General features: G+C 67.3%; 1 protein-coding gene across 2 annotated transcripts; it reads right to left on the bottom strand.

Annotated features, from left to right (window-relative positions):
* Window positions 1-243: 243 nt before the first annotated feature.
* NECTIN4 (nectin cell adhesion molecule 4) lies at window positions 244-13410 on the bottom strand. 2 transcript variants are annotated; one of them, XM_054711526.1, is made up of 9 exons: window positions 13087-13410; window positions 6016-6372; window positions 4845-5135; window positions 3928-4048; window positions 2935-3083; window positions 2676-2832; window positions 2246-2321; window positions 1892-1966; window positions 244-1558 (listed from the first exon to the last, which is right to left on the bottom strand). In XM_054711526.1, exons 1-9 carry the CDS (start codon window positions 13160-13162, stop codon window positions 1331-1333), a joined length of 1530 nt encoding a protein of 509 aa, XP_054567501.1. In that variant the 5' UTR covers window positions 13163-13410; the 3' UTR covers window positions 244-1330. The 2 variants fall into 2 exon arrangements, with proteins under 2 accessions (XP_054567501.1, XP_054567502.1); XM_054711527.1 differs by lacking the exon at window positions 1892-1966.
* Between the last annotated feature and the right edge of the window lie 2298 nt (window positions 13411-15708).

Here is a 15708-nt window from a genome sequence, read left to right as displayed (position 1 = left end):
GGCTGGCCCCCCGAGGCGGCGCGGCGCCGTGCCTGGAGGGCGGGCCCTTCCAGCTCGAGCCTCCGGGGAACTCCTCTGCGGTTTGGCTCCTCAGCCTGAGCCGCCCGGACCACAGCCCCCCCCCCCACCCCCCCCCCCCCGCTCCCCCGGGCCTCACAGGTGGTCCCCGGGACACAGGCAGCCCGGAGACAGACAGCAGGGTCCAGGCTTACACCGCTCAGGGGGCAAGACAGGAACAAGACAGAACAGGTATCGTGTTTATTTATGTACAACTATGGACATATTTACATAGAATGTACACACTAGGGTCCCAGATCCTAAGCCCTGGGCTGGCCGGGGAGCAGGGCGGGTCTCTCCTGTGACCGGGAACCCGCACGGCAGGCCTGAGTGGTGTGTGAGCGGACCCGGCAGAAAGGGGCCAGGAAAGCCGAGGTGGTGGCCCCAGGACCCCAGGGGAAGGAGCCAGTCGGGCCCCCAGCAGCCCCTTCGCAGCCCGATCCCCCACCCTCTCTCCCCAACAACTGAACAGGAACTCTTGTCACCGAGTCCCAACACCCCCCAGGTCCACAGGCCACTGTGAGCACAACGAAGAAAGCAGAGGGGCTCAGGGGACAGAGGACCGCCCTGCCTCGGGGCCACGGCCACTCCCACCCACGGACCCACTGGCTCCAGGCTCCCTCCCCGAGGCCGCCTGGTTGTCCTAGGCGGGTCTGTGCTGACGGCCTCACTTCAAGGAATGAGACACTTTCGTGTACGTGAAAAGCTTGTTTCCAGTCTTCCTCTTCTCCAAGGACTCACAGCGCTGGTCCTTAAAGAGGCCCAGCCACTAGAGGGCAGAGGGCTTCCTGTGGCAGCCGGAGCCCCGGGGACCAGGCTGCTTCACACTCGCCCCACGGCTCCAGGGCGGGAGCCCCGCTCTGACCGGAGCCAGATCCCAGCTCCAGCTGTGCCCGCACACCTGGAAGTGCCCGCAGCAGCCTGCAGCCTCTGCATTATTATAATACTGCTCTGGGGTCTGTCGAAAACACCTGTGTTTGCAGGTGGACTGCATGCAGCTGCCTGGGGAGATGGGCACAGCAGCACCGGGCACTGAACCCTGACAGATGGCATGACACGCAGCAAAGGCACCTTCCATGCACACACACACACACACACACACACACACCTGCACACTCAGCAGGGACTCAACCAACAATGGAGCCATCTGGGTGTCAGACACGGGGCTGGAGGAAGAGGCGAACAGTCAGGGGGCAGGAGGGGGATGAGCTGAGCTGAAGGCCCCAGGTCGGCAGAGGGAGCCAGGCGCCGGGAGGCTGGGAGGTGGCCTGGGTCAGACCAGGTGGCCCCGCCCGTTGATGTAGATGCCGTTGCCCGTGGGCTTGGCCCGCAGCGTCCCGTTCTCCTGCACGAAGTGGCTCATGGCCTGCTTGATGCCTTCGTCGCTGTCCTCCCCGCCTGCCCGCTCGCAGCCGGGCCGGGGCGCCAGCAGCTCCGTCTGGGTCTCCATCTCCCGCACGGTGGTCAGCGTGGAGTAGCTGCGGCCCTCCGGCCCTTCGCTCTGCAGGCCGAGGGCAGGGGCACGTCAGGAACCAAGGCAGGCAGCCACGCCCTCGCGGGGCGGAGGGGCAAGGTGGGGTTGTAGGTCAAGTATAAACAGGGGTCAGGGGTCATGGCTGTCTCAGAGAGGCACTGGGCGTAAGAGGAGGAGCTGGGAGCAAGTGCTGGGTGTGGGGACCGAAATGGTGACGAAGGTGGAGCAGGGGGGCAGGGGGGCTGTCTGAGCCAGGCTGAGGGGCAGGCCAGGAAGGCAGGGAGGGGCCATGACCCCCCCGCCCTGGGAACAGGACAGGAGCCTGAGGAGAGTGGTGGGGACGCGGGGGGCCGGCCTCACCATCACAGAGCAGCTACTGTTGTCCTTGAGACTATCGGGGTGGCCCTCGGCTCTCAGCCCTACACTCTCCTCCGGCTGCAGGGCCCAGACACGGGGAGGAGTCAGCGGGGCTCGGCCTCCACCTGTCTTCCACCAGCTCCTCCCGACCACCCCCCCAGCCCACAGCCGTTCTCTCCCGATACAACATCCTCGTGCCGCCACCCCCCAGGATCCCTGCTTCCCGAGGACCTGGGGAACAGGAGCACCCAGGGAGCGGAGCAGCCATGACCCCCGGGGCCCGGCCCGGCCCAGCCCAGCTGTGAGTTAGTGGCCAGCCCGACGGAGGGCTGTGCTCCTGGGCAGAGGGGCACCCACCTGGCTCCTGGGGTCCGAGTGGTGGGAATGCAGCCTCCGGATGGAGTTCTCCCTGGTCAGGGTCAGCTCCTCCTCACTGGGAAAGACACCTCTCTGTCGGGAGCGGGGCCGGGGTGGCCCTTCACAGGGAGCCCCCGGCCAGGCTCTGGGAGACGGGCCCTGGGTGAGGTGCCGTCCCTGCAAGTGTGCCTGACGGCTGTGGCGGCAGCATGGCTACGGCGCGCGTGTGTGCGTGTGTGTGCGTGTGCGTGTGTGTGTGCGTGCGCATGGTGACACCTGGGCGTGTGGATCCGACCCTCACACAGGCAGTGAGGTCCTCCACATCCAGCCGTGGCCCAGACCCCGAGCCCCAGAAGCCCACCCCCACTTCCTCTCCTCGGTCCCCCCACGCTGCCTGCCTCTTCCGTCCCCAGGAGCGGCCAGTACTCACTACTTCTGGGTCATCTGCTGGGCCTTGCGCCGATGGTATCGTGACATCAGCACCACCACCACCACCAGGAGGCAGAGCAGGAGCCCGGCGATCACTCCCACCACCACCACGGAGGCCGACACCAGGTCCACCTGCTTCCCCGAGGCTGCCTCTGGGTCTGCTGGGGACAGGCTGCCTGAGCGGAGCCCATCCCCCGCCCGCCGGCTGGCGGAGCAGACCTCAGCCAGCCCCTCGCCCGCCCCGTCTCCCCAAAGCTCACCTAGCACCTCCACGGTGACCTGGGACTCCCGCCAGGAGAGGTCATTGCTGACACGGCAGACGTAGACGCCACTGTGCTCAGCCGTCAGCGGGGGGAAGCCCAGGGTGTCCCCGTCCACACGCACCCCGCTCGGCAGAGGCCCGTCCAGCCTGGAGGACAGGGAGCTGATGGGGCCGCTGGGCCGGCCGCACCACCGCCACCGACGTGCCCAGGCCTCGCTCCCCCTCCCGCCCCCATGTCGTCACCCAGAGCCGCAGGCTGTTCCCACGGTGCCCCTCCCACCCAGGCAGGTCCAGGCAGAGGCCCTCCTCCCGCTGCTCAGCCTGACCCGGGCGCCCTCCACACGCGCAGGCCATCCCACACGCTCCCACGGCAGCACATCGCCAGCCTGGGCACCCGCACCCCGGCATGAAGTCCACACAACAGGACCCTTCATTCCTGTCTGGGCTCAGACGCACTTGGAAAAAGTGACTGGCGCCCCATCCCCAGGCGCCGAGCACAGGCAGGCAGGGCCTCGGGCACAGGCCACGGGCGCCCGAGGCTCCCACACCCTGGGCCTGGCCCTCCCTGCGTCCCTGGACCTCAGACCCTGGAGAAAGCCCAGCGCGCCTGCGGGAAGCGGGGAGTGGTGGGTGCTTCCGGGGCGGGCACCCCGGGGGCCACAGGGCGTGGTCTCACGCAGTTACATCAGCTGTGTCGTGCTGTCTTACCCACTTCAGGAACTTACGTAAACATACACATATTCGTATTGAAGCACGTGGTCATGTAAAAGTTAGGGGAAAGCCAAGGTCTTCGCTGGATGGCGCCCGAGAACAACCGCGTGCCCGCCTCCCCCCGCCCCCCGCCCCGGCCAGCCGGCGCCGCTCGAGGCCCAGGGCTGTGTTCCCATTTACCTGGGGCTCAAAATATGCCGTCCCAGCCCCCATGAGCACATGCTGGCCTTAGAGAGAGGGGCCTGGGTCCGAGCGAGCCCTCCCCAGGCCAGGCCCTCACCGTGTCCAGTTGTAGGTGGGTGGGGGCTGCCCCTCACTCAGGCACTTGAGCGTGGCGCCTTCTCTGCCAACCTGCCACAGCTTTTGGTCTTCCAGGCCCCTCACAGAGGCCTCTGCCAGGTCTGGAATGGAGGTGGGAGGGAGGAAATGGGAATGGTGGCTTTGATCTTGCTGTTCCTTCAAGGGCCCCACCCCAGGCTCCACCTACCCGGAAGAGCTCCTCCCCTGCCTTCTCCTTCCTCCTCACTGGTGCCAGCCCAGCCCCCACACCGGGCTGGCGGTGCCTCACCACACAGCGCCCTCTCCTCTCTGGGGTACAGTGCGAGGAGCCCTAAGTGCCTCAGCATACCATGGTCACTTCTTCCAAGCCCCGCCCCGGCACGTCCCGCAGAGCTGTACTGGTTCCTGCTCCCTGATTCTTGGGAAGCTAAACCATCTACTCTTCCATTCATTTCCTTAACGAGCATCTGCTGAGGACCCACGCTGGGCCACATGCTGGGTTAGCACACCTACTGCCAGGCCCCCGCCGCTCTGCGCACCCCCTGCACTGAGCCCGAGCGGCTCCGCACTCCGGGCTCCTAGTTCCCACGGAGCCCTGAGTGGGTGTGACTGTCCTCCTGCGGCGGAGGAAGGAAAGGAAGGAGACTGAACGACAGCTGGCAGCCAGCTCCGGATCCCGGCTGGACACCCCCACGAAGTCCTTTCAATTCCCAGTTCACGTGTGATTCTCCCCACCACCCTTTTAGGTCAGGGCCTAAGGTCATCTGGGCGGCTCCCCCCAGGCCTCACCTCTCAGACCGGTGCTCTCAGCCACATGTTGTGGCCCAGGACCCGGCTGGCCTGACAGTGAGGCTCAGGGTCTCAGGATCTCACCTCCCCTCGAAGCCACGGGGCCTCACCCAAGACCCCAGTACTCACAGGCCACTTGCAGGATGTGGGTGATCCTCTGGTCCTGGAGCAGGCCTGGGTGGGACACCACGCAGGTGAGAGGCCGCCCATTCATGCTGCGGCTGGGCACCAGGCGGAACTCTGAAGTGACAGCCGCCGAGCGCGAGTGCTCGAAGGCGCGGCTGGACATGGTGCCCTTGACCTCTGTGTCCCAGGTCACGTTGGGGGCCGGGCTGCCCTCAGCTGTGCAGGAGGCGGCCAGTGTCAGGCCCTGGCCCTCTTCCAGCGCTGGACCAGGATTCAGTGAGGGCAGGGGAGGCACTGCAGGGGGGCGGGGGGAGGGGTCACTGTCTGCACCCCCTGTCAGGAGGCCCCGCCCCATCCTGTCCCATTCCCACAGGTGCCAAGTTCCAGGCCCCGTTCTCTTATTTTACCAGGAAAGATACCAGGCGAGCGGCAGAATCTCATCTGACTGTACCTGTCCGTTGTTTGTCTTTTTAACCATGAGCTTGGGTTATTTTTTATAAAAACAGCGAACTAATTAAAGATAACGTGGATAGAATAGTAATGGGCACCCCTTATCACGCATTGCTAAGTGCCAGGTGTTATGCTAAGCACTTTACAAACAGTGTCTCATCAGTCCCGCCAACAAGCCACTGAGGTGCACAGATCCGGCTGCCCCATCGGGGGACCCGAGGCTCAGGGCGGGGAGAGGGCTGGTCCCAGACCCCGGCTCTTAGGTGCTCAAGCCGGGGTCACACTCATCTTTTCCTACAAAGCTGTGACTAAAGGGAGATGACAAAACCCTTTTCACCTTCCTCACATTGGCAGCCGGAACCGGGATGGAAAAGCCTTGACTTGACCTTAGGTTCGGGGCTTCCGCCGACCACGAGCGCCAACGGGGAAGCCGTGACTAAAGGGTCACTGTGGCCTCTGACCGCCCTCTCCGAGGTCCGGCCGCCAGAGACACCACCCCCGGGCCTGCCGGCACCGCCACCCCCGGTCCTGCCGGCACCGCCACCCCCGGGCCGGCCTGCCCACTCCAGCCCCACGTGGAGCCCAGGTGCCGAGGGGCTCTGGCCAGGGCTGGGGGACCTCGGGGAGACCCAGTGAGCGCGGCGGGGGACGGGGCAGAAGGAGGCACCCGGCTGGCCGCCCCGTCCCCCCCCCCCCCCGCCCCCGGGCCCCGCCCGCCGCTCACCCAGCACGCGGAGCCGCAGCCGCGCCTGGAAGCTGCCGGCGGGGAAGGTGCTCACGCGGCACTCGTACTCGCCCTCGTCCGCCTGCACCGCGTTGCGCAGCAGCACCGCGCCGTCCAGGGGGCCTCGCGGGGGCGGCCGCTCCACGCGCCCCTCGTAGGCGGGGCCCACGTGCAGCCCGTACTGCGCGTGCAGCAGCGCCAGCTCCCGGGCGCCCTCGCCCGCGTCGGCGCGCGCCCAGGCCACCTGCGCCACCTGCTCGTCGGGGCCCCCGCGGTAGAGGCAGGGCAGCCTGGCGTCCTGGCCCAGCACCACCGTCACCAGCTCCGGGGTCTCCAGCTCGCCCGCCGGGCAGCGGCCTGCGGGCACAGAGGCAGCGCGTTAGGGACTCGGCGCTGGCGCAGCCACTGGGGGCGGTGCCGGCCCCGCTGCCGGGGAGGAAACAGGCCGGGAGGGAGTGACTGTGGCCCGCGGCGGAGGTGCGGCAGCCTCGGCCTTCAGGGGCGCGCGGTTCTCAAGCGCAGAACCGGGGGCCGGGGGCAGCCCCCCGGAGGGTGAGAGCCGCGGGTGGGAACGTGGTGCCCCTGCTCGGAGGGGAGACGGGTTCCAGGGAGGAAGGTGGGGGCGGAGGGCCCCCCGGCGGCCAGTCGCTGAGACAGGAAGGCCGAGGCCGAGGCTCAGAGATGAGGTCGGTCGGTCGGGCGTCTGGGACCGGGTGGCCCGGAAACCGCCCGGGACCAGGACGCGGGCCCAGGCGGGAGGCGAGCGGCGTGGAGGCCCGCCCTGGAGCCTCCTCTGCGGAGCAGGCCCGGGGGCGGAGAGGCCGGGGCGGAGAGGAGGCCGGGGCGGAGAGGAGGCCGGGGGCGGAGAGGAGGCCGGGGCGGAGAGGAGGCCGGGGCGGAGAGGAGGCCGGGGCGGAGAGGAGGCCGGGGCGGAGAGGAGGCCGGGGCGGAGAGGCCGGGGGCGGAGGCAGAGGGCGGGCGAGCTAGGCAGGTGCATCGGAGTCCAGTCCGTGGTTGGAGCGCAGCCGCCCGGACCTTCCCAGCGGGCAGAGGGTGCCGATGGGGTCAGGAGGGAGCGGGTCACGAATCCAGGAGGCAGGGGGGCTGTGCCTCCGGCGGGGAAGCGGGAGCCTGAATGGGGGGGAGGCGGCGGGGGCACCGTTCCTGGGAGAGGGCAGGGTTAGGTCACCGAACAGGGAGAGGGAGCCTCAGACGCCCTAGGCCCGCTGCTCGCGGCGCCCCATGCCCTCCTTCCTGTCTGCCGGCCTGCCCGCCGCCTGCCTTCCCCGCACAGCGTCACCCCGGGTGCAGCTGCCTCGCCACCGCCACCGGACAGCGCTCCTCAGAGCAGAACCTGGCCTCACATCGCGTGTGGAGACGTGGGTTCTGACTCAGTGCTTCCTCTGGGGGCCCGGGGGCTGAATTCCTGGCTCGTAATTGATACTCAAGCCACGTTCACCCGTGGCTGGGTGAGTGAGTGAGTGAACAGACAAGAGACAGGCAGGAGGTGGAAGGGTGGACCCTGAGGAAGGAGCAGTCTGTGGCTGGGCTAGGCAGGGAGGGGTGTGCATGGCAACCTTGGCAACCTTGGGGTGCAGGCAGGACAGACTGGTTAGCTGGGTTCACTGCAAAGGAAAAAAGAAAGGGGTGGAGGCCCGGCCGCTGTGGCTCAGCGGTTGAGCGTCGACCTATGAACCAGGAGGTCACGGTTCCATTCCAAGTCAGGCCACAGGCCTGGGTTGCGGGCTTGATCCCCAGTGGGGGGCGTGCAGGAGGCAGCCGATCCATGATTCTCTCCCATCATGGATGTTTCTATCTCTCCCTCTCCCTTCCTCTCTGAAGTCAATAAAAATATGTTTTTAAAAAGAAAGGGGTGGAGGGCAAGCATGGTGGGGAGACAGAGAAGCCCAACTACAGGGGATCCGAGGGTACCCGAAGGCAGAGCGGAGCAGGGGGAGGGGCCTGCAGCCTGCTTGCAGGGGGGAGGGGGATGCTGTTGGGAGCTGGGAGCGCCTGAAAGGGACAGGACAGACCTGCAGGGCTGGATGCCAGGGCCCTGAGCTGCCTGAGCTGATGTTGGTCCCACCCAGCCCAGCCTGGGAGTCCAGCTACCCGCCTTCGCCCCTCCCAGCACGTCCCCTGGACACAGGAGGGCAGGGCCGCCAGGGCAGGCTTGAGGTGGCTTCCCACACTCCTCTGCGCCCAGCACTGCTGTCTGCGGGCCGCAGGGGCCAGTGCTCCAGCCAGGCCCGAGCCCTTGTGCAGACTGCTGCTGGGACAGTCAGAGGCCAGTTTTTCACTCATTCCTGACACTTGCCAACCATCGGCCACCTGCTCCCCACTAATCACCCACATTTCCCCAACAGGTAACTTCACAGAGCACAACAGGCAGCGAGTGCCCAGCACACGCCTGAGTCCAAGCCCCCCCCCACACACACACACACTCCCCAGAGACCAGCCAAGCCTGCCCAGGACCCAGGGAGACAGGAAAGCCCTCTGGGTGCTCCCACAGCCCCGCTGTCCCCAGCTCAGTCTTCATGGATCCAGAGCCCAGCCAACAGCCCAGCAGCCTCCTCTCCCCCAGCCAGCGCCTCCCGCATCAGCATGATGACGTCACCAGAGCAAAGGATGACGTCACCAGAGCAAAGGATGACATCACCAGAGCCGCCTGCCAGGTGAGGTCACTGTGTGGGCACCCTGTGGCCAGGCCTGCCACCCTCCTGCTGCACATTGCTGGGATCTGTCCCGCAGCCTCTGCTGGCTGCACTCCTCCCTCTGACCCTCCCAGCCTCCTCCCTCTGACCCTCCCAGCCTCCTCCCTCTGACCCTCCCAGCCTCCTCCCTCTGACCCTCCCAGCCTCCTCCCTCTGACCCTCCCAGCCTCCTCCCGGAGCCCAGGACGTGGTCAGGAGTCTGGGTGATTCAGCCACAGCCGCCACAGCCACCGCCTTGCGCAAGGGAAAGAACAGGCCCAACTGGCCCAACGAGAGCCCTGCCCTCGGCCTCCCCCCCCCCCCCCCCCCCCCCGGCTTCCCCCAGCCAGGCCCCAGCCACCAGCTCCCAGACAGCTCCTCCAGGCCTGGCTGCTCCCACCCTGAGCTTCTGTCCCGGCTTTCCTGGGCGTGAGGCCGGGCCTGTGCCCCAGGGAGGGGAACTGAGGCTGCCACGAGAGAGGGTCTCTGGGGAGGGAGGATCTTCCTTGGGGGGCCTCTCCCTCCAGCACCCCGGGAGTACAGGGGGGTGGGGAAGACCAGAGGGGAGTGTGAGCCTGTGGATCTGGACGTGCAGCTCTGGTGAGGCCTGGTTGCTCTTGTTGCCGGTTCACACGCGTGTGAGGCTGCCTCCTTGCATGAAGGGGTTTGTCACTCACTCGTGTTCAGGCCTTGCCTTCAGTGAGTGTACGTGCTTGTCTGCATCCAGAGAGCCGCGCTACGGAGTGTGCATGTGCCCGTGTGTCTCACACGCCTGTCCCACGGACTGCGCGTGGTGAATGTTTGGATGTGGGTTCCCCTGGTGTCTGCATGCCTCCCTGTCTCGGCTGCCCGGTCGGTGGTGTGCAGTGGGTGGTGTGCGGTGGGTGGCGTGTGTCCATCTGGAATGTTGCCCTCTTGCCCTCCCACCTCACCGAGGGCAGAGTCACCTCAGGTGGAGGGGCCCAGAGGTGAAGTCCTGTCCCTCAGGGGATGCCCTGGGCAGCTGCCATCACGGGCTCCCCAACAACAGAACAAGAGCTCTCTCCACCCTTGTCCTCAGGACGCCCCCTCCTCCCCCAGCCCCTCCCCAGGGCCCCCAGCACCTGTGGCCTGAGGAGGCCTCTCCCTGGGAATGTCTGCTGTCACCACCAAAGCAAGCCTGGCTCTGGCCCCGGGTTGGGTGACGGTTGTCTGGTGTGGGCTGGTGGGAGGAGGATGCTGCCTGGGGCTGAGGGAGGGTCCAAGCCATCCAGGGTCTCTGCCGAGTTAACCCTGCCCCACGCCCCACCCCCACCCCCAGCACCGCCGCAGCCTCCACCAGAGAGAGTGGAAGACACAGGTGAGATTGGGGGGAGAAAGGACCTGGAGGGGAGCCCTGAAGCCCCCATTCAGGACAGCGACACAGCCCTGTTTCCTCCCCTCCTGGGCAGCCTTGGCCTTGGGAGTAAAACGGGAGATTCTCCCTCTGCTTCACCCACCTCCCTCCTTCCCTCCCATTGTCCTAAGCCCCCAGCTTAGCAACCTGGGCACAGCGCCCACCCACCGATTAGCGTCTGGGGAGGGGGCGCAGCAGGAGAGGAGCGGGATGACAACAATGAGGCAGGGCAGGCCTGGAGGCAGCCCCGCTCGGCCCAGACACAGCTCCTGCTCAGATAAGTCCCCTAAACCCCCCGGAGCCAGTCTGAGCCTGGCTGAGTCACCAAAACAGCCACACTGTGGGTGGGAGACCCAGAATTCAGCTTCTCCCAAACTCCTGAGATCCTAGCCCCCCCCACCCCCCATCCTGCCAGCCACTCTCCAAGTGTGGCCAGCTCTGCCCCACCCAAATCCCAGCCTCACCTCAGCTCTCAGCACACACCAGTTTGAGGTGAGTGGGGGGAGGGGCAGAGAACTATGGGAAAGGCCAGGGCCAGAGGCCACCGCCTGCTGAGGGGTCCCACCTTGCACCCTCCTCCAGGGCTGTGGCCCCAGTTCCCAGCTTCATCTTCCATTTTTACTCTGTTCCCAGACCCAGCCTCTGGGCTCCCTCCCGACTCAGCTCCCCCACCGCACCCTCCTTGCTGCCTAGACCTGGTTCAGAGGGCACCAGAGAGCCCAGGCCTTCTCCCTCACGGGGCTTAACGCTCCGCTTTCCGGGGGACCAGGGCCCCAGGGCTGCAGCCCAGACCTGCTGGGAGCCCCTCGCCGCCACCTCGGCGGCACCAGGGAGGACTGAGGTCCTGGGTCTCCGCCGCCTGCCCCGTGGGCGGGAAGCAGCCCCTTCTGGCCTCCTTGGGTTAGGGAAGACCCTCCAGGAAAGGGCTGCCCCGTAACGTGAGGAGAAAAGCAGGGATGTGCCTCCCTTTCTAGGAAACCAGCCTCAAAGAGCTGGTCCTCCCCTCAGAGGGCAGAAGCGGACACCCCACCCCTGGCCCTGCGGGCCCACGGGGGCCAGACCGAGCTGGGAAGAGGATCTGCTCACTACAGGGTGTCTGTTGACCCGACCCGGGTCCCTCACGCCCAGGGCGGGAGGTGGGGGAGGGAGCAGGGAGGGGACCTCACCCGGAAACTCATCTCATTAAAGAGAAACAAAGAGCCTTGGTGAGGCGCCTCCCCAGCCTCCTCCTCGGTCGGTCGGGGTGGGGCTCGGCCCTGGGGCTCAGCTGTCAGGGCCCGCGGGGGGAGGGGGGGGGCTCTAATGGGGGAGCAGTGTCGGGGGTGAAGCCAGCCTTGGTCCCACCCAGGGGGACCCCCTTTATCACCACAGCCAGACTGCCTGCCTCCCGCACCCAGCACCCCTCCGCCGGGCCTGACCATTCACTCCGCCACGAGTCTCAGGGCTGGAGGGCCACAGAGACGTCGGGCCACCTGCGCGTCTACGAAGACTCGTTTCTGAGTTGCCCAAGGTCACCTACCAAATTCAGAGCAGAAACAGGCCAGAAGGCCAGGCTTCTTCAGAGACAAGAGACACTTCAGCCTCTGGGAGCGCTGAGAAGGAGCCCAAACAGGGAAGCCTGGACGATGGGGCCGTGGTGCGGGCAGCTGACGCTCCTGGAACCCGAGGTCTGCACCTCGCCCCGGAGCCCTCAGCCTGCGGCGGTGACAGCAGCGCCAGCGGCTCCCTGGGCACCAGCCTCGGCGTCCTGAAGCCAGGCTGCTTCCCGCCATTGCCTCGTCCCCTGTCCGTCTGTCAGGCCTGGGCAAGGCCAAGGCCGCCCTCACAGAAGCCCTCCCTGGGCTTCTCTCAGAAAGAAGCTCTGGGTCATGGCAGGTGCAGGGCCGGGTCTGGCTCAGGACGGCCTGGTTCCAACCCTGAGGGCCTCCCTGCCTGTTTCCCTCGGGGCAGTGAGGGAGTGGGAGCTGCGACCTCTCTGATCCTGCCCCATCCTCGAGGTGTGGGTAGGTCCTGCAGGCAAGTGGCTGCCCAGCCGCCTGGCCCGGCAACCAGGCCCCACCTTCTGGGCCTGACAAGTGAGAAGGGCTCTGTGGAGAAGGGGAATTTAGATGGGGGGCGGCGGGCGGTGGGGGTAGAAGCTCAGTGCCCTATGATTGGAGGCTGGGCCAACGACCCCTCCACCTTCAGATGGAAGGAGAGCAGCCCCCCCCCCCCCCACACACACACAGCCAGGCTCGCTGGCCTGACAGCCTCCGTGGGGGGACGGGGCGGGGGGCTCCGTGGCTGCTCCTGGGACTGGGGTGAAACAGTCCTAGGCAGGCAGGTCCCCGTGTCCCAAAGGGAAGGGTGTCCCGGTTACTCAGGGCCCTGGGCATGGCCCACGCGACCCCACTGTGGCCGTCCCATCTGAAGCTCAGAGTTCCCGTCATTTACGTCGGCTTCCTGACAGCAGACAGCAGGCGTCTCCGAGAGGAAGTGGGGGACAGGAATGAGCAAAAGGGAACCACACCTAGCTAGAAGGCACCTCCCTAGACCCCAACTCATCTGAGCAGTCACCTCATCACCACTCTGGCATCTAACTGTGTCCAGGGGAAGGGGGGCCATCACCCCCACCAGCGCCGGGTCCTGGGGCTCTGGGAGAGAGAAGGAGAAAGAACCCCGTCCCCTCTCTGGGCATCAGCTCCCCACACCCATGACTGGAACCAGTTCACCCCTGAGTCAGCCTCGGCACCATCAGCAGTTCCGGGCTCAGCAGGGAGGTGAGGGCTCCTCCCGGGACCTGGTGGAAGGGCCCCCAGCCCACCCTGCTCCCTGCCGGCCACTCCTCTCTCCCCCCCCGGGCCTCAGCGGGAGGGGTGCCATGGGGAAGAGTACCCTGACTCCCCTGGGGCAGGCCGGCAGCTGGGTGGGAGAGGTGGGTCCTCAGTCCAGCCTCACGGGGGCGGGGGGGGGGGGGGCACTGGCGGCTCCGAAGGGAGGGTCCTGTGGCTCCAGGCGGCCTACCTGCCAGTGACGCCAGGAGCAGCAGCGGCAGCCAGGCCTCAGGCCCCCGCATGGCGGCTCCGCGGGCCAGGGGCATCGGTCCCACGCAGAGCTGCCCCGCGTTCCTCAGGTGCCGCCCGGCTCTCCCTGGGCGCCAGCTCTGGGGCTGGAGAGGGCACCGGCCCGGGGGCAGGGGGGCCGCAGGTCCAGGCCCTGGCGCACCTGCCCGTCCTCCTGGGGCTCCCGCTAGGGGACCTGGCCCCGTTCTGCACCCAGCGGCAGCTGCCCCCCCAGAGCCGTGATGGGAGCTCCGAGCTCCCCCAGAGCTGCTTCCCACGCCGTGGCCAACAGCTCCGGCAGAAACTGGGAACCTGCTCAGCAGGTCAGAACAGGTGCGTCTGGGGGCCGGGCCTGGCACAGGCTGCAGCCGCGCCCCCTGGCCGGGCTAATGGGCGCTGGGGAGGGAGGGGTGGGAAGGGAGAGGAGGACCTGGGGTGGGATCCCACCCTCAGCTCGAGGCTTCACCTGGCAGCATGGAAGGGGCTGTGAAAAGAGGGGGGAGGGGCGGCCCGGTGGCCGAGGAGAGAGGCGCCGCCGGGAGCAGGGCCAGGCTGTGGGTGGAGGGAGCCTGAGCATCCACACCTGCCAGCCGGCGGCCTCCATCTCCGAGGGCTCAGCTCCGGGGCCACAGAATCAGGGAAGGCAGAACCAAGGACAGTACCTGCCCATCCCCCATCCCTCCGAGGAGAAGGCGGGAGCGGGGAAGGGGCTGGAGGGCCTCTCTGCGTTTGCTCAGACATCTTTCCCCCTGAGGTAGGGAGCTCGTTCAAAGACTCCTAAGAAGGAACTGAAGTGACCCCCTGACCCCACCCGTACGCAGGACATGCCAAGGGATTGACCAAGGAATCGGCCCAGGCCCTCAGCGTCACCCCTCCCTGACCTGGCCTGGAGCCCAACGTGCAAGGGTCCCTTCCCTCATCGCCAGGGCCATGTTGCCATTTACCTCCTCACACTGACTCCGTCACCGGCTCGGCCTGGGCCGCTGGCATGGCCCGCGCTCGTGGTCTGTGCACCTGCCTCCCGGCTTCAAGTCACGGGCATTGAAGCCTGTGCGCCCGGCGAGGCCGGCGGGCTGTCTGAGCTCGGAAGTCGGGCTGCGTCACAACCTTCTCTGGGTCCGTGCGGGACAGCCGACCGCATGCAGTGAGTGGACTGAGTGCATCTTTGTTAATGGCGTGAAGCCATGAATGAGGGGCGTCACATGACCCCGCCCTGGCTCTAGGTCCCACTCTCGGCAATGACCATGGCCGTGACCTCTTCTTCAAGGGCAATAAGGGCCAGGCTGGATCCCAAACTCCCAGTTTCTCCCTACGGCCCCCTCGTGAGCCCTTTCCGGCCTCAGGACTCAGGCCGGGGTTGGGGTGAGGCCGCGAGCAGCCCCGCCCTGACGCTGCGGGAGGTCGGGGCCAGGTGGGGGCGGGGAGGGAGGGCACTGTGTCCTGGTCGTCCTTGTCGCACGTGGGCCTGGCTGCAGGGGAGCCTCTTCCTTCCCACGGACTCCCCTCCGGGCCAGGAGCCCAGGGAAACAGGCCCGGGGGGGGGGGGGGGGGGAGAGCAGTCTGGTCACAGGCAGTGCCCAGGCCGTGTCTTGTCAGCATCACCCCACAGTGCTGCCAGCCGGTCAGTCTCCCCAAGTCCATAAGGTGCCACAGACGGAGGAGGACTGCCGGGTGGGGGAGGCCAGGGTGGTGGGCTGGATGCTAGAGGTGCCCGGCTTGGGAGGGCCTCTCTCGTCCCCTCCTCGCCCTCCCTGGGAGCCCCCACCCCGTGCTGGGCCCAGTGCCCCCTCAGGCCTCTGTCCCCTGCCTGGGATGAAGCTGCAGAGAGGTGGCTGGGAGGGTTCTCCAGACCAGGGTCTGGTCCTGGGTGTGCACTTCCTTCCTCACTGACCCCCACGCCCCTCATGCCTCCCTCCCTCCCCTGCCCCCACCCCACATTCTGGGCCCTAAGAATGGGGACAAGTCAAGCCGCAGCGGCCTCTGCATCACGACCACCTGCTGAGCGGTGTCCCCGCGTGCGGCCTGGGCCCGGCACCGAGTCCCGCCCCCCGAGGGCTGCCTTTGGGAGCCCCCCCAGACGGACACGCAAGCGGAACACGCTCCTGCCCCGCCGTCCCCTCACGTCTGGGAGCCGCCGCCCTCGGTGCCCAGGGCCTGCCGGTCCTTCCCTCCTTCCCGGCGGCTGCACCGAGCCAAACGGGTGGAGTGGGCTGCGCTGAACCTTCTGTTTGTGTCAATGGACTTGGAGGTGATCAGGCAGGGCCAGGGCTGGGCGGGCAGAGCGGGAGGGAGGGTGAGGGTCAGGCTGGTGGGCGGTGGGAGGGCGGGGGGGGGCAGATGGGTGTCTGTGGTGGGGTGCGGGTGGGAGGGAGTCAGGGGGGGCAGATGGGTGTCTGTGGTGGGGTGCGGGTGGGAGGGAGTCGGGGGGCAGATGGGTGTCTGTGGTGGGGTGCGGGTGGGAGGGAGTCAGGGGGGGCAGATGGGTGTCTGTGGTGGGGTGCGGGTGGGAGGGCGGGGGGGCAGATGGGTGTCTGTGGTGGGGTGCGGGTGGGAGGGAGTCGGGGGGGCAGATGGGTGTCTGTGG

This window comes from Eptesicus fuscus, chromosome 22 (assembly GCF_027574615.1).
Source record: "Eptesicus fuscus isolate TK198812 chromosome 22, DD_ASM_mEF_20220401, whole genome shotgun sequence".
NCBI lineage: Eukaryota > Metazoa > Chordata > Mammalia > Chiroptera > Vespertilionidae > Eptesicus > Eptesicus fuscus.
The sequence above is the reverse complement of the archived record's forward strand: the minus strand, read 5'-3'. Positions and strand labels throughout refer to the sequence as shown.

Coding starts and splice junctions, on each gene's coding strand:
- NECTIN4 (XM_054711526.1), bottom strand. CDS start 13,162: ATGCCCCTGGCCCGCGGAGCCGCCATGCGGGGGCCTGAGGCCTGGCTG. Junction 5,136..6,015: donor GCTGCGGCTCCGCGTGCTGG/GTGAGCGGCGGG, acceptor GCCCCCCTGCAG/TGCCTCCCCTGCCCTCACTG. Junction 2,833..2,934: donor GGTCACCGTGGAGGTGCTAG/GTGAGCTTTGGG, acceptor TGTCCCCAGCAG/ACCCAGAGGCAGCCTCGGGG.